The 17,494-nt window shown below is 41.4% G+C and overlaps 1 protein-coding gene across 4 annotated transcripts in view; it reads left to right on the top strand.

The window, feature by feature from the left end:
• The first annotated feature begins 600 nt into the window (after window positions 1-600).
• The window catches only part of tmtc1 (transmembrane O-mannosyltransferase targeting cadherins 1), a 94,778-nt gene continuing 77,884 nt past the window's right edge, over window positions 601-17,494 (top strand). For all 4 annotated transcript variants that reach the window (XM_026146480.2, XM_080291532.1, XM_080291531.1 and 1 more), the window contains exons 1-2: window positions 601-1,432; window positions 17,144-17,321. In XM_026146480.2, the coding sequence (XP_026002265.2) occupies window positions 1,137-1,432; window positions 17,144-17,321 (474 nt within the window). In that variant the 5' untranslated portion in view covers window positions 601-1,136. The remainder of the gene's footprint in view (window positions 1,433-17,143; window positions 17,322-17,494) is intronic.

Below are 17,494 nucleotides of genomic sequence, written 5' to 3'. Positions count from 1 at the left end.
TGCGGCTGGCGGTGCGGCTAGCTTGACTGTGTCTTCGTAAGTGAGGGCTCACTTGACCGCGGTATTAAACAATGCAGTATGTCTTACAGATGATTGAAGCTGGTGAGAGCTCTGCTAGCATTAACCAAAAAGGTCTGCTTCCATAACAACCCTCCAAAAATACAACAACCCAGAAATACTGCACAGAATTGAACAGGAGATGTTAGAAACTAAAGTCTGTGTATCAGAAAATATGCTCCCTTAACAATAATAATAATTTCTCAGATGTGACGAGGCAGCAAGGTGTACAGAAGGACTCTGCCGCTTCTGCTGTTTGGGGTCCGGCTGGCACGGAGCAAGAGGACAGCTCACGTGAGCGCGTTCACAATGATGGGCTCGTGCAGTTTTGGCCCCGCCTGCATTAATTATCTGCGGCTGATATTTTAAAAGGCGAGAGAGGTATCGTCTCCTGCGCATGCGTCTGCAGGCGCGATCTGTGCTGATGTCGCATTCAGGTTCTTCACATAAGCTCGTACACGGAGGCTTCGTCTTGCCTTTGGTCCACCAATAACATCTATTAATAGACTCTTACATAGTAAATGGAAAAAAATTGCCCTTTCTTCCTCTTATTTCAGTCTTTTGTCGTGTCTGTTTATTTGTTAGCAGCAATGGCATACGTTCTGTTTTCAAAAATATAAGTCACACTAGGTTTACAACAAACCAAACAACATAATAACGATATTGCCAGCGATTTTGCCCCTCCCCCTCCAAAAAAGACTAGACTCTAAGGGGGCAACTGATGTACTTGTCTTTGATGTTGTCAAGGTCAAGAACGACCAATCAAGTGCATACCTTTGTATGTAAACAAAACAGATTACTCTTTGGTTTGTTAATAGTAAATATGAAACAACTATTTATGAAAAGAGTAATGTAAATCTAACAGAAATAAAAACAATAAAGACGATTTCACATTTTCTAATACTAGGAATGGCCTACTAGTAGGACATTCTCCCACAGAACCTAAAGGCAACAAAGTACATCTCCACCATCCCTGCTGTCCCCAGAACACAGAGCCGCTACACTCCAGGTGGAATGGACGTATTCTCTGCTACTCCCGTTCTCAGTCCGCCAGAGCCGCGGGGAAAGCCAGGCCCGACATGACAGCGTCTGCACGGGACAAGAAATTCTGCCAGCAGTCGCGGGTAACGGTCCGTCCGGAGACGGTGTGGGCTGCGGGTCGCTACATCGCGCTGGCCGCCCTGTGTATCCTGTGCTATAGCAACTCTCTCCACGGGGAGTTGGTGCACGACGATGTGTGGGCTATCGTCAACAATCCGGACGTCCGACCTGGCTCCAGCCTCAGAAACATCTTCAGCGACGACTTTTGGGGCAAGAGGATGGCGGACAACACGAGCCACAAGTCTTACAGACCGCTGTGCATCCTCACCTTCAAGTAAGTTCTCGGAACTCAGCCTTCCCGCCTTACCTGGAGCTCTGAACAGCAACACTTAGTGCTAGTCGTTCTGCTGGATCGACAGCTCCGCGATGTAAACGCGTGTTTCGGGCTGACGTCATCCAGCTGTCCCTCGTAGGGACGGGCTGCTGTAGCGAAATGCTGAACTTTGCAATAGCCGAACGCTGCTAACCCCGGCTATGTGCCGATACCAGGCAGGGTCTTCTCGGGAGGAATGTTACAGCGAGAGTCTCGCTTCCAGTTCTTTCTATGCAGAGTTGGAGCGTGCAGAGCAGCTTGTCTCAGCACATCCAGCCGTCCAGCCCACGTTACTACTTGGATTCAAGTTTCACGTATCGCACAGACATCTGTGGAACCTGTTGCGCAGGTTTTTAGGTGCTTGAAGTCTGGTGGTGTAGTTGGAGGTGTACTGTATGGGTGGAGATGTAGTAGTGGTTGGAGCGGTTTTGGAGTGGGCTGGTCTGTTGTGCTCGGGTCGTCGATGGATGGAAATAGCGAGGGTGGGGAGTACCCAGTCGGGCTTCCTTAACAGGGTGGGAATGTCTGATAAGGAAGAGCATAATGAGTAAACAGTCCGCACAATGGCCTCCAGATAAATGCTCACCTATGTTTCCATCATTCCCCACGTTTCCTCCTCATTAGGCAGTTTGTTAGTTCAAATCAAATCAAATCAAATCACTTTTTATTGTCACATCACATGTGCAGGCACACTGGCACAGCACATGCGAGTGAAATTCTTGTGTGCGAGCCCCACAAGCAACAGAGATGTGCAAACACAACAACACAAACGAGCAAAATACAAGAATGGCCAACCTGAAACTAATAAATATATGTACAATATATAATAGTGTATGCATTTCTGGATGTGTATACTAAATATTTTCCTACGTGTGTGTGTGTGTGTGTGTGTGTGTGTGTGTGTGTATACACATTTTTACAAATTAAATAGTAAAAAAATAAAATAATAATAATAATAATAATAATAATAATAATAATAAAATATATAAAATATACAGAGTTGAATATGTGCAAAACAAGTGGCATTTATATACAGTGTGGAGTGCATAATGTTGAAGTTCCAGTAGTGAAGCTGAGGTGTCTATGACGTGTTCAGCAGTCTGATGGCCTGATGGAAAAAGCTGTCTCTCAGTCTGCTGGTACGGGACCGGTTACAGATAGGGTTGCCAACTCCCTGAAAAATAAATAAGGGACACCTCGTGGCCAGGGCCGGGCGACCCAGTTGTCTTCACCCTTCCCAGTGTGGTGAATTTTCTAGCTCTTTTTTTGTGTGTGAAATTATTTTTTTAACCATTTGACTTGAATTTGATTTAAGTAGATGCATATTCTATTCTTTGTGATATGAACACATGTGAAACAAATGATCATTTAGCCATTTATTTTTAGCTCAAAATGACAACATTAACACAGTAAAACAGGTCTCCTTCTTAAACAGAAGCCTGTCATGCTTAACTTTTGAGAATATAAGTAAATCTTTCTTTAAAAGAACTCTGTCCTGCTTAACTTAAAATAATAGAAAACAATAGAAAGAAAAACATTCTTGTAACAGTGCACATTTAGTGCATTTAGTACAATTGGCTTCAGTTGAGGTATTATTTCAGCTTTTCTAATGCTAATCAGCTGCTCCTGTTTGTAAACCCGCTTGTTCCCATGATTACGCATCTTAACTCATCATCATTATTCATCTATGTATTACTTTTATGTATTAGTCATCTATTTGTAATCATCTATCCTTGCAGTTGTTTATTACACAAAATAAATTATATTATCACACTTCTGGCCACATAGCGCTGATATTCACTGCACATGCCCATATTAACTTTTTCCAGCCAGGTGTTTTCCTTTTCCCATTCTTCCCTTTCTCTGAGGGGAACAAACATTGCTGCTATAATGCTGGGCTTACACTGTGCGGTTTTAGGCCCATTTTGAGCCGATTTTTGAGTGATCTTCATCGTGCATCGTGTAGTATACGTGGGGTAACGAGAAGCGATTAACACCTCACGACCAGCTCCCGATCATCAATCACTCGTGAGGGTCTCATCACAGCCGCTCACACTGCTCGCGCGCAAACACGTAAACGTTGGTGTAAAAGATGGAGCAGCACGGCTGTGCAGCGTGTGATCTGGACACAAGCGATGGAGGCACAACTTGTAGAACTTTGGAAAGCTCATCCGAGCCTTTTCGATGTGGCATCACAAAATTATCACGACCACAACAACCGTGAAAATAGTGGGATTTACATGCTGCTCAATCACAGCTGCCTGATCAATGTTTTTCATTAGCAATTTAGCAAAGTTGATGGTGGTGGTGGTGTGTCTGTGTGAGTGAAAGACAGAGGGAGAGCGCGACAGATTTTCTGTTATAACCTTCATTTTATGGAGGCACAGTGTGAGTACTCAGGTCGCATCAGAGCATCGGGCCGTATAGTGTGAGACCTGCATCGTGACCTACCAACTTTTAACCCCTGCGAGTCAATCGTGCAGTTTGAGCAGGAGCTGAATAACGCGACTGAAAAAATCGCACAGTGTCTGCCCAGCTTTAGGTGTACTGTCGTCCGAGACTTGCACCGCAGTGTCGGCGTTTGTTTCCCTGTTGGCCATGCTTCTTGTTATGGTCATCTGTTGTCTTCCGGTATTTTCTCCGTAAGCGACCTTTCCTCGACCAATGAGATGAGCGGTAATCTGAATTGTCATACTCGAATTGTCATAAGTGTGCTGTCAGCTCATTGGTCACAAATCAGGAGAGGGGCTGGGAATTATGTTTTCAAACAAAGCGTTAATTCCATTAACATTTATAGACTACTTTTGATTCTCACTGTATTACGGGACAAAGTGCGTCCCTTATTAGCTCAATACGGGACGTGTACTTTTGTTTCGAAATACGGGACGATTCCGTTTTTTAAGGGACGGTTGGCAACCCTAGTTACAGAGCATGGCTGTTGCGAGACATAAAGCTCTGGTGGGATACGATGGGCCATTAATCAAATCAGACATTTTATTCCTCTCTCATAGTGAGTGTGTGTTTGTTTGTTTTTTTGTTTTTTTAAAGTTTTCCGTGTCGGTAAGCCAGCAGCATTTCAAAAGTTAAAAAAAGTATTTCCCAAATACTTCTCCCCTGCAGAATTGCTTTTCCCTTCGTCGTGAGCACGCGCTGGGCTCTCCAAATCACGGACAAACAGTATCTCACAGTTGTTTATCTTTTTGAACCCATTTTGCAAAGAGAGGATTTTTTTTTTTTTTGAAAAATGCATTGATAGCAATGTTGAATATTATAAGATAAGATAACCTTTATTAGTCCCACATGTGGGAAATTTGTTTGTTATTACACAGGAAAAAAACAACTACACGTAAAATAATTAGGCCTCTGCCTTTCTAAATGGAGGGACAGTAACTGCGTGTGTATATGTAAGCTAGGGGTGCAACATACACAAAATTCACGGTTTGGTTCGATACTTTGGTGTCACGGTTAGATTTTTTTTTCGATACAAAAAAATGTTCATGCCTTTTTAATTTGTCATTCATTAAAATTATAAATATATATTTTAGCTCAAAAGTACAGTTTTTAAATTTAATGTTGCTGAAACAACAAAATAATAAAAAAAAAATAAATCTATCTGATCGAGAAATCCCTCATCTTTGGAAAAGAGAGTTTATTACAGAGAAATGGCTCTTTCCAAAATAAAAGCTCTACTATACGCTTCTTCTGGGCTATATTCTCAGCAGCATATTAAACATATCAGGTCCCCATAAGGAGAATCCTGTGCTAACGGCTGTCTAAATGACTCGGGTAAAGTTTGTAGCATGCGTGCTTGTTGTTTTTGTCTGCTTCCACTTGTCTTTGCACTAGGATGCTGTCGGCGTAAATGTGCAGTCATATTCGTTGTGTTCCCACTAGTGCTGTCAGCGTTAATCTCGTTAAAATGACTTTAACGCCATAACACAGCAAATCTCCGTTAACAAGTTACCGTGGATCCTCCCGTGCTTAGGGCTGGACGACGTCAACAAGCTAACTGCGCTAACGCACTAGTTCCCACCAATTGAGCATTGGGTGGCACATCCGACATACTGTTTTACTTTTGTCCATGACGCGCTTACCTTCAGGGTCATGCTTCACATGAAAACCAAGATAGTTCCAAGCGCCAGATCTGAATGAGGGTGGGAGAGGTTCAGTTTCGGGTAGCGTTGAGGCAGTTGCCATGTTGCAACGAGCTTAGCTTCTGTCTTGCTAGCTTGCGCTGCGCTCAGTGGATCTGCACTCGACAGTGCAGCCTAGGCGGAGTAGTCGAACGCAGATCCACTGAGCGCTCAACACAGACAGCATCGTCAGAAGAAAAGTTGATAAAATAAATAAAAAAAGTTGTATTGTTCGATACATATGCGTACCGAACCGAAAGCACTGTATCGAACGGTTCAATATCGATACGAGTATCGTTGCACCCCTAATGTAAGCGTGTAAAACCTGAAGATAGAGACAAAATACTGTTAATCTGACTATCTGCCATTCTGCAATTCATCTCGTATAAACAATAACGTGGCGCAGAGCGTGACGTGAAAAAAGGCACATACATTTGACGCTGCGTGAAGAACTCTATATTCCTCGTCCACAAGTAAACGGCGTTTGGAATCACCGAAAACGAGATTTTTTAAAACTCCTTTTTTGGGTTGCGTTTTCAAAAATACCCGTGTAGGTGTGGACATAGCATAAAAGAGTTAGTAGTTTATTTTCTTACTACCTGTAATTTATTGCAGTTTACTTGTACTTGCTTAATTGTTTACTAAATGTTTGAGGTGTGAAATAAACTGCAATGGAGCAAAATATGGGTGTTTGTGGTTGGAGGATGTGTTTGTGCGCGGGGGGGTGGGGTCTAGCGAAAAAGGTTTGGGAACCACTGCTCTATGGAACACCAGGACTGCCATAATGAATTAATTAAATACACCATTAAATTATTAATTAAGCAAGCAAGCAATTTATTTATATAGCACTTTCAGAACGACTGTACACTTGACATGCCAGAAATGATACAATAAGTAAAAAAATATAAGATTATAAAAATGGTAAATGGCCTGTATAGTGCTTTACACATTCAGTCATCCACCCATTCACACACACATTCACACACTGGTGATGGCAAGCTACATTGCAGCTACCCTGGGGCGCACTGACAGAGGCGAGGCTGCCAGACACTGGCGCCACTGGGCCCTATGACCACCACCAGTAGGCAATGGGTGAAGTGTCTTGCACAAGGACACAACAACCGAGACTGTTGGAACAGGGTTCGAACCGGCAACCTTCCGATTACTCTTGAGCCACGATCGCCCCATATTTCCATATTGGACTTAATTGCCATATATATTAAAATGACATTTAAAGTAATAAAATCAGCACAAATAGCAAAAACATAAAATAGTATAAAATGATAATTAGAATTACATTTAAAACAATAAAATCAGCAAATTAGATTACAGCTACAATAACCTCACCCTAAACACCAAGAAAACAAAGGAACTGGTCATGGACTTCCGCAAAACAAGAACTGATCCCCCTCCCCTAGCCATAAAAGGTGACTATGTGGAGAGGGTGCCCTCCTTTAAGTTCCTCGGCACCCACATATCTGAGAACATTTCTTGGTCCACAAGCACATCTGCCCTGGTGAAGAAAGCCCAGCAGCGCCTGTCAGAACTCTTAATGCAAACTGAGAGTGTGAACAGACTTCTCCAACACATCCACTCTGACGCTGCTATTGCAACATCTCAGTCTTTCCATGTTCTGTGCAATATATTTTTTTTATTGGCTCATGTGCAATATCTTTGGTATGTGCAATATTTTTCGGTCCTGTGCAATATCTTGGTCTCAGTAAAATTACCATCTCTACCCTAAATGACCATAGCCCCTCCACCTGTATTTATTTATTTATTGTACTATATAACTGCTCTTGTATACAGACCCACAATGTTTCTGTTTCAGTGTTTCTTACGCATATGACAATAAAATGACAATAAAAAACTCTAAGTCTCTAAGTCTAAAACCATAAAATGTGTCATATGCCAAGGAGTAAAAATGGGTTTTAAGACGTGTTTTAAAAGTGGTCAGTGATCTCTCTAATGCGCTGGGGCAGATTGTTCCAGACATTAGGAGCAGCAATAGAAAAGGCCCTAGGGAATTAAATGTGGCAATATTAACTCATTCACTGCCAGCCATTGGCAGTGAATGAGTTAAACCCATTGACTTATTCACTGCCATTGACGGCTATAGACGTCAATGGCAGTGAATGAGTTAATTAAAATTGGAAATAATTAATTAAATAAATATTTATGACACATTTAATTAATTAATGACAAATTTAACTAGTTATTGACATATTTAATTCATTATCTAGTGATGTATTTATTTAATTCATATTGGCATTTTGTCCCCTTCTGTCAGCCTCACCCATCAAACTCAGGGGGCGAGGTTAACCCTGCCACTGCAGCTTCTCTAACATTTGATTGGTTGCTATGTAAAGTAAGTCAAGACAGGTCGATCCAGATAATCGATTACAACTGTGGATTCGGGGCAGTCAGGTATCCCAGAATGCATTTCAAATCACAGGCAGCAATGGTTGTGGCATAAAGTTTGAAAAGATCCCATTTTTCTGTCACCAACTACACTTTTAGTATTGTTTTAGTTGCAAATGTAGCGGCGTAATCTTCACATGTCTGGTCAGGTTGCAGCATAGGACATGTTTGCAAAGTGCTCCGATGTTTTCGGAGATGTCGCTAGCTAGAGTATACCGAGCTCACAGCCCCGGTGTTCCAGCTTAACTGCTTTGTATGTGTGTGTTGTAAATATATGTATGTATACGTTAACCAGCTTGTTTACATATTTCACTCTACACGTTCCGCATGTTGCATTCGCAGATTCTCATTTTCACCGAACGATCGTCTCTTTCCGCCTGTTCTTGTGTCTCTGTGCTTCTGTAACATAAAGAACGAGCTGACATTTTTCTAATGACACCAGCGATCAGCTCAACAGGCCCTAAGTTTACCTGCATGCATCCTCCTCCTCATCTGTCAGTTGTTTAACACTTGCTGCTAAATCATGAAACACACCCACATTACCTGGTGATAGTCACAGTTTAACTGGGCAGCCGGTGCTTGATTTAATGCAATGTCAGCGCATTTTTCTGCACAAGATAAGTAAATATAGTTTTTATTCCCGAGCGCAGAGCTGCTGGAGCTTGTTTCCCGACAGAGCACTTTATAGGTGAACGTCTTGATGCATGCTCAATCATCCAGGTAAGTAAATCTCCAAAAGTTGATTCTGTTCATCTGGACATAGCGTTTTGTGGGAGAAACGTTTCGTCACTCATCCAAATGACTTCTTCAGTCTCAGTTGACTGCAGGTTTCCACAACCTTATAAACAGTATGGAAGAAGTGGAAAAGAGGGCTTTGCTATCCTACTCTGGAACAAGTCATTGATTCAGGTATGTGGATGACACCTGGGTGAAAATCAAATCTCAGGACGTACCACATTTCACGGATCACCATTAAATCAGTGGACCAACACATCAAATTCACCAGGGAGGATATGAAAAGTGGCAAGTTAGCCTTCTTAGACTGTGAGATTTCCATCAGTAATGGGGGACATCTAAAAGCTGATCTGTACCGTAAACCTATGCATACGGATCAGTATTTAAGTTTTGATTCTCATCATCTATTGGAGCATAAACTGGGTGTCATTAGGACGCTACAACACAAAGCGAACGCCATCCCCACTGACACAGCAGCCAGGGAGGCAGAAGAACATCACATCAAGAAGTCCTGAGTAAATGTGGTTATCCCAGCTGGACTTTTGTCAAAGCTGGGAAGGCGCCAAGAGAAAGCTCCAGCCGATCCAGGAGAGAAGGACATACGCTGCCCACGCGAAAACCTGTAGTGAATCCCGTACATGTCAGGAGTATTTTTTTATACAAAGAGGAAAGAGAAGGCGCATTTCCACCGAGAGGAGCAGAGTTTGCAACAGCATGTTCATCATGCAGACTGCAACCTGGACAGAAATATTATATCATCTGTTTTTTAATAGTTATTCAACTGTATTCTAAGCACCAGCTGTCTGTTAGAATTTTTAGAGTTTACTTAACTAAAAATAAATGATAATTTGTGTGATTTGTTTTTTTCTCTTTTTTCTTTTTTTTTGGTGTTTCGGTCATGTTATGTTTACCTGTCAAAGGCTTGTTAGAAACTATGAAACACATGGTGCAGACTTCTGGATGTTAGACGAAAACTAATACTGCTCATGAATGAGACTAAAGGCAGGAAGGTGTCCTTTAAAACTAAACATGTTAATAGGACCTCCCTATTTATATCATAGTTTATGATATAGCACTAGGGCTGGGTATCGTCACTGATTTCTAGAATCGATTCAATTCCGATTCACAAGGTCCCGAATCGATTCTATCCACGATTCGATTTAATTCGATTCGATTTGAATTTGGGAAATTTTGACAGTCAGAAATATTATAATTCAGATCAGCACATTTACATATTTTTGTATGTATAAAAAGGAAGCTGACACACGCAAGACTTTATCAAAGGTGTGAGCATCACAGCAGATGCCTTTGTGTCAAAGTAGCTGAAGATAAAACACAGAAAAACATGGTGATTTTTCCTGGCCTGGGATTTTATAAAAATATTCTGCAGTACATCAAAAACGAAAGAAAACCATTAATCAACATATGAACGTTACCTTTGAAGTTACAGCGGTTTTATTAGAGACACGGCTAAGTGTTTTGCATTTTGCATAATTTTAAAAACTTTAAATTTGTTCAGTATTGAATGGCAGAAATTAGGTTTTCTTTTCGGAAGTATATAAAACGAAGAAAAAAAACGTCGTCCGACAGCCTGTAAACAGCGGTAGACCTGTGCGTAACAAGCAAGCGAATAATGAAGAAAACAGATTTTTAGACGGGAAACTGTTCTTGAAGTACAGAGAGAGAGAGAGGGAGAGAGCTGTGTATGAAGTGTGATTTTTATCGTGGTGGAAGCAAAACAGGAAAAGTCGGAGTGAATTCATGACGATGTTTATGTGAAGCGTAGTTTGGATCTTCTTTTGCTGCTGGTTTGGTCAGTATTGTTTGGAGAGACACCAAACTAACAGCTTTAGAATCAGCGCAAAAAGGGCGTAAACACACAGCGCAGACCCGCGGATCAGAATCAGCGAGCTGTCGGCTTTCAGCCCCGACCGTCAGCTGAGAAAGGAGACATCTCACTGATTCTGATCCGCAGGTCCGCGCTGTGTGTTTACGTCTTTGTGCAGAATCCGTCTACCTGCTCTCATTTACTGTCTTAGCTGTTTGGTGGTTGTTTAAATTTTGTGATCTTTCACCTGAGATTCTGGCATTTCGGGCAAAATAAATTTATATTAAAAAATCGATTCAGGATTTTAATGAATCGATTTTACGTTATCCAAGCCAGAATCGATTTTAATCAATAAATCGATTATAAAAACCCACCCCTATATAGCACGTGTATTTCAGTAATAGACTACTGATTTCAGTGTAGTGGTGAACAGTCACACAGCTCACGTGGGCGTTATCTGTGATACTCCTTAACTATAATTTATCCAAGTTAACTTCAGTTAACCATTCAGACGGTTCTTTTGCAATGACAAGCATAAACACTCATGTTGCTGGTAGGTTTCCGCTGTGCCAGCTGTTTACATTACAGCTGCTTATGCAGTAACCATGGTAACCACGGACTCTGAGCGGCTGGATCGACGGAGGTCAGACAACAATTTTACATGTATGATCTTAAACCAGGACACAGCCACTGTACGTGCTGGCCTCATATCAAATGTGAACGCAGACTGAGTCTATGTTTGACGTTTGTTTATATCTAATATCTCTCAAACATTTAAACAACAGCGAGTCTGCAGCTGAGGGAATACAAACTCAAACTGTCCGAACAGGTTTGTTAATTTTGTGATTTATTAAATGTATAACTGTTATTCTAATCTGCTGCTGAGTCTCTTACACTGATGAAAATGCAGAAAACACAGATCACACCTGTTCAACCAATCACTTTCATTCCACTTTGATCTGCGACAAACTGACGGTTCATCTCTGTTACAGTGTTGCGTTAGACTGCTATATTTTTGTGTTCTTTATGCTGTAGATTTTCACGTCTCTGGAATAGTTGGCAGTAATACGGATGATTTCCTGTAAAATCATATAGATATGAGCCGTGACATATTCGTAGATGACAGTTAGATTAGTTTGATGCTGCCGACACGTTTACCCTCATGATTAATATTCACAATAAAAATATTAGCTGAACATCATGAAGTCTGTATGTGATTCACAGTGTCGAACAACCTTGGTACAGTTAAGGCTAGCAGTTACTATATGACAGAAACACCAATGTTATCTATTTTAATAAAGTTTATGTGTATATACACAGGTCACGCTGATTATTGAACAAAAACGGTATTTGGTGACACACAAACAGGGTTTTTCAAAGTAGAGTTCTGGTAGTTTCCACATGCCGGTTGTTGGTGTGCAGAAACACCTTCTGAAAACAATGGCCACCAGGCCAAAGCAATGGTTTTGACTCGATCAGCATTAAATAATAAATATTTATTTATTTATTTCACAAACCAAAAAAACCCTGCCAAGTCAAACATGTGGAGCTACCTGCTGTGGTGACCTCCCATGAAACAGGGAGCAGTTAAAAATAGCTTTCTTCTGTACTGATCAATTTGAAGGAACAAGAAAAGTCAGCGTCTTCCATGCAAGCTGCAGGTGACTGCCGCTATCTGTGAGTGACCAAAGCAGTCACAAAGAGGTTTATGATGCAGCACTGTATACTAATTTTTACTTAGCAGCAGTAAATAACCTCACAACTGGTCAGGGAATGCACATTTTTGATGACCATTGCTTAATAGTGCAGTTGCCAGATGCTCTAGGCCTGTGGGACAAAAACGTTTTGGAGAAAACAGATGGAATTGCATATCCAGTATGTGAAAAGGCCTTTGTTAGCAATAAAACCGATATTAACTCATTCACTGCCAGCCATTTTCAAATCAGGTAACTCCCCACTGCCAGGGTTTTTGAGCATTTTTACTCATTTTTGAAGAGCCACAGAAAACTGTGTGTTATGATCATATAAACGCTGAACCTACCAAAATGAAGAACAGACTCTCTTCTTTCATCCAAAAAAAAAGCTTGTTTCTACCATTTTCCATTCTTTAGTAATCCGCTGTAGAAGAGAGGTGGGTTCCACCAAAAATGCCTGTTTTGACCAAAAAAAGGGAGAAAACGAGCTTTTTGTGAAAAATACATTTCAAGCAGAAACGTGCCTTTGACACTAATATTTCTTGCTTTGTGACACCTCTAACATATAAAATAGTTTTTCACTTCTATAAAACAGAAATAACACTGAGAAAGGTTATGTTTTATCAAAACAATTCATTTACAAATATATGAAAAAATAAAATGTACATAGTGAAACATTTATTCACAATGAATAATTCACTTTTGTGTGGTAATCATTATAACACTTTCCGGGATGCAAGGGCACACAACAAGACTTGCACCACATTTTTGTCTCAATGCGCAATCCCTTACGTGCGCAAACCCTGCACCTCCTTGCAGGTCTACTTTTACTGCTGGTGGGCTTCAGTTTTTCAAGTTGGTGCCTGCCTAGGTCACCGTCTAGCCTGCTATCAGGGTCGGTGTTGTAAGGTGCCCTTGGGGTTTTTCTGCCTTTCCAGTCACCTTCCCCTTCAAATCCCACACCTGCCCCCTCCCATTGAAAAACGTAATTGACGTCTATAGACGTCAATGGCAGTCACGTAAGTTTTTCAATTGACGTCTATAGACGTCAATGGCAGTGAATGAGTTAAGTCAGATTAAGAAAAAGAAATTGTCATTGTTCAGATTTGATATCCAGCTCACACACTGAAAAATTAGGAGCGGTATCAGTATCAATGTATTCTACATCCAAAAACACTGAACTCAGGAAGTTAATCCTCACCAGCAAGAGTTTTTACGTATTCTAGTTCTGGATGTCAGACTCTGTAGTTTTCTCTGGTCCCCTCCTCATGTTTAACTGCATGCTCTCCTTAAATTGCTGTCTGTCTGAGTGGTGTCCAGAAAACGATGTGGGCTTTATAATTAATTGGGAAACTTTCTGAAGGATACCTGGTCTTATTAGGAGAGACTGCATCCATCCCACTCTGAATGGAGCAGCACATTCATTGAAATATGGCCAAATCGGCTGGTCGTGCACCTCTCCGGTGAGCGAAGCAACCATTGCGGCGGGTATACTGGGGCCTTAAATCAGCAAGGTGTGTGTGTGTGTGTTTGGTCAAGCAGCAGGATTGTTTCTTTGTTTGATGACACTCTATTTGCTCTAGACTGTTGCAGCCTCTCAAGCAGTTGCTTAGTTGTCCTTCTCCCTGGTAATATAGTTTTTGAAGAAGTACTAGCAACTTAATGCATCTCATGAGAGCGAAAAGCGTGGCTTACAGCTTTCCACAAGCATCTGCTCCCAGATTTACAGACAAACGCACTTAATGAGTGTGTCTTGATCAGACAATGGAGTAGGAAGGTAATCTCTCACGAGTGGCAGTTGTTGCCTTCTTGCTCACACAGGGAGGAGGCTCACCGCTTTGGGTGGAAGCTTGGAGAGCCGTTTCTTCACACCACCTTTATTAGCTTGCCGTGTGAAAGATTTGGGACCTGCTTCCTGGAGGAGTGTGTGTCAACTATGTTCCTCCATTACAAACATGTGGCGAGAAATCCCACAGCCTTTGTACCTCAGGCGCTGTGTATATGCTAAAGCTGAAGAGAAGGATGTCACATCACTCTGTGGCGATATAAGAACATGTGATGTCTCTGTGAATGTCAGACTGAACTGATCTGCTCCTTTGAAATTCACCTCCACTCACTTATGGAATATTTCCATAAGTTACTGATAAGACCTTAACTGGTTTCAGGGTGGCTGTTTTTCGTTTGTTGTATCTGTCACCTTTAGGAATGTGCTTGGCTGTTGTTGGTGTGTCGATAAACCTACTTGAACCCTTGCTGGAACTATTTAAGCATCACGTGTGAGAAGTAAAGATCGTTAGGTTTGGCATCACTAATTAGAATTTGCTCAGGAAATGTAAATTTAAACAGTTTATATTCCAGTTGTAAATAGACTTAAGTGGATAGATTGTAACATTAAGGCTACAAAAAGACTTTTATTAAAGCTGTTGTACTTTTGACATGTTTAATGCTCTGCATCTTGTTCTATTTAATCTGAACAAGCCCCTAAAAACAGTCAGTGATCACTGTCGCCCTCTCTCGGTTTTTATTACCACTGTTCATTTTAAAGCTCAGTTTTTACCCTTGGGCAACTACAGCCCAGCCCACGCAGCAGTATGTTAACCTCCTAAGACCCGAACTCTTTCATGGCATGCATTTTTAATTTTTCTCTGCTATTTGGGTTGATTGGGACCCGATGAATGTAAAAACAAAGAATTACCAGATTTTTATTTTGTTTTTGTTTTTTTACCTGATTTTTGTTTCTGACAAAAACAAGATCCACATTTCCTCGGAGGGGGCTTTCTGCACCGGGGCTGTGCTGCTGGGGCTCTGTGGGACTTCTCAGCCTGGCTGGGGGCCTTCTTTGCCTCCCTCCTGCTGTGTGCCCAGCCTGGAGGCTGCGGTCTGTGACCGGCTCCCGGTGCAGATGGCTCCCTGTGATAGTGTTTCCTCACCTGGCTCATGTGTGCCCAGCCCAATTTTACTCTTTAAATGTGAGTGTGTGTGTGTGCGTGTGTGTGTGTGTGTGCGGGGGGGTGTATGTATCCATGATCGTTTATGTTAATGAGAGTGTGGGGAGTGAGTTGGAGGGCGGGGTGGGGTGGGCTGCTTTTAACCATGTAAAGCACTTTGTGCTACATCTTTGTATGAAAAGTGCTTTATAAATAAAGATTGATTGAGTGATATGAGGACATTCGCTTTAAATTTTGATAGAACAGTGGCAGTATAATGTCCTCATAAGTGGATATCAGGCCCTTGTAGAGCAAAATTTAGTATTTTGGTCTAAACAACCCAAAATGTGATGTCCACATATGTGGACGCCAGGTCCTAGGAGGTAATGACTAACCTCGTATTGTGGATGGATTATCTCAGTTGTTCTCCTGACTGAAGTTTGGTCCGTTTACAGCATCCTGCCATGCGATTGCATTTGTCCCTAACCATCGGAAACCCTCACGTTAACTTTTATCGAGTGGAAAAAAGTTAGCGTTCATCCTCCAGCTTCACTGTTTATGTTATGCTAACATAGCCGTGTCGCTAGCAATCACGTAGCACATCGTTATATAGTAGCTAGCCCAACTTCAGTAACCTTACAAACGTCACTGCTGTTTAGTTTTCTGTCTTCATTCATGTTGGAAATGACAGCAGAGCTGTACGTTTGGATTTTTCAGAAATCTCTGTCAGAACATGCTATATCATGTTTAGGTGGAAGCTAGCGAGCTAACTTCCTGCTAACTTCTAACTCTGTTGTTTTCATGGATGCCTGGATGTTAAACTTAAGTGTTACACCTGGTAAAGCAGCAACGCTAATCATTTTATTAAAGATGAAAGAATTTAGACAGTTTATAACTCTCAGTGATTCTGCAGTGTTCGTTTGACTTTGGGACCTGAAACGGACGGAGTTTAGGACCCAGATTACTCCGCAAGGCTCCTGACTACAACAATTCATCAAACGGTGCGGCTTCGTAGCTTACCAAAGCCATACTAAAACATTTTTGACAGAGGTTTGAGCGCCGTGTAGCACATAAAATCGGTTCGAGGTCAGTAAGCACAACCAGAATTCATACTTAAGGCGCACTGTCGATTTTTGAGAAAAGTAATGGATTTTAAGTGCGTAAGATACAGAAGAAAAGAATAAATCGCGATATATATCATTACCACACATGCTTCAAATTATACTGCGATATGGATTTTAGGCCATATCGCCCAGGCCTAACACCCAGCCTCATAGAACCCACATAGCAGAGCCATTTTCTCCAGTGTTTTATATATTTCTCATACTCTAAATTCACTAAAAAAGAGTTATCTTTTTCATCTTATAAATCTCTCAAGTTACATCAATCCAGCTGTGTTTAATTGTTGGTGAATCCTGTGTTAGCCATCTTTTGGTCAGTGCCTTTTTACTTGCAGCCAACAGCAGACCAAGTATTTATTCTGCACTCTTTATGTCTGAGGGTGTGTATCCTAAAATATAGATTTGAAATCAAAGGGTAAATATGTGCTAAAGATGTTTTGAATAGCTTTATGAACATCTTTCCAGTATAATGCATCAACTTTGAGGACAAAATGTTCACTTACTTGCTCTAACATTTTCCTTCAAAGCAATCATGTTGTGTTTGAAATTCATGCCACTGTGAAAACTGAGATTCTGTTAAGAATTATAAGACGGTCACCTTATCCACGAACACAGAACCGAATTTACTTCAGGAATTGTCTCAGTAAATCCAAAGATGTGCATGTGTTTTAGACAAGGCTGTCCCCTAACAGTGTCGGTCTTTGAGAAAAATAAAGATATTAAACTTTATTTTTCACTCTCTTAATGATATTTTAAGATTTCTATTTTTTATACTTTGTCCATCTCACAGAGCTGAATTTTTCTCTCTGTTAGGTTGAACATCGTGCTGGGTGGTATGACACCTCTGTATTTCCACATTGTCAACGTGTGTTTGCACTGCACCGTAACCTGCCTGCTGATGCACGTATGCCAGTGCCACGTATTTGAAAACCGCCGCCTGGCCTTCGTCACGGCGCTCCTCTTCACCGTGCACCCTGTCCACACCGAGGCTGTGAGTATAACCATAAAGTTACAGGCTGCTCGGGGAATATGACAACAGAGTTTCAGTTATCACATGAAACATATTGAACTTGACTGTCCTGGCCCACTAGAACTGGTTTCCACTTCAACATCTCAGACAAAGAGGTTCATTCAAAATGATAAATTTTTCCTCCTCTAAGTTGA

The sequence above is a fragment of the Astatotilapia calliptera genome, chromosome 17 (assembly GCF_964374335.1).
Source record: "Astatotilapia calliptera chromosome 17, fAstCal68.1, whole genome shotgun sequence".
NCBI classification, from domain to species: Eukaryota; Metazoa; Chordata; class Actinopteri; order Cichliformes; family Cichlidae; genus Astatotilapia; species Astatotilapia calliptera.
This window is presented reverse-complemented; position numbering and strand designations above follow the sequence as displayed.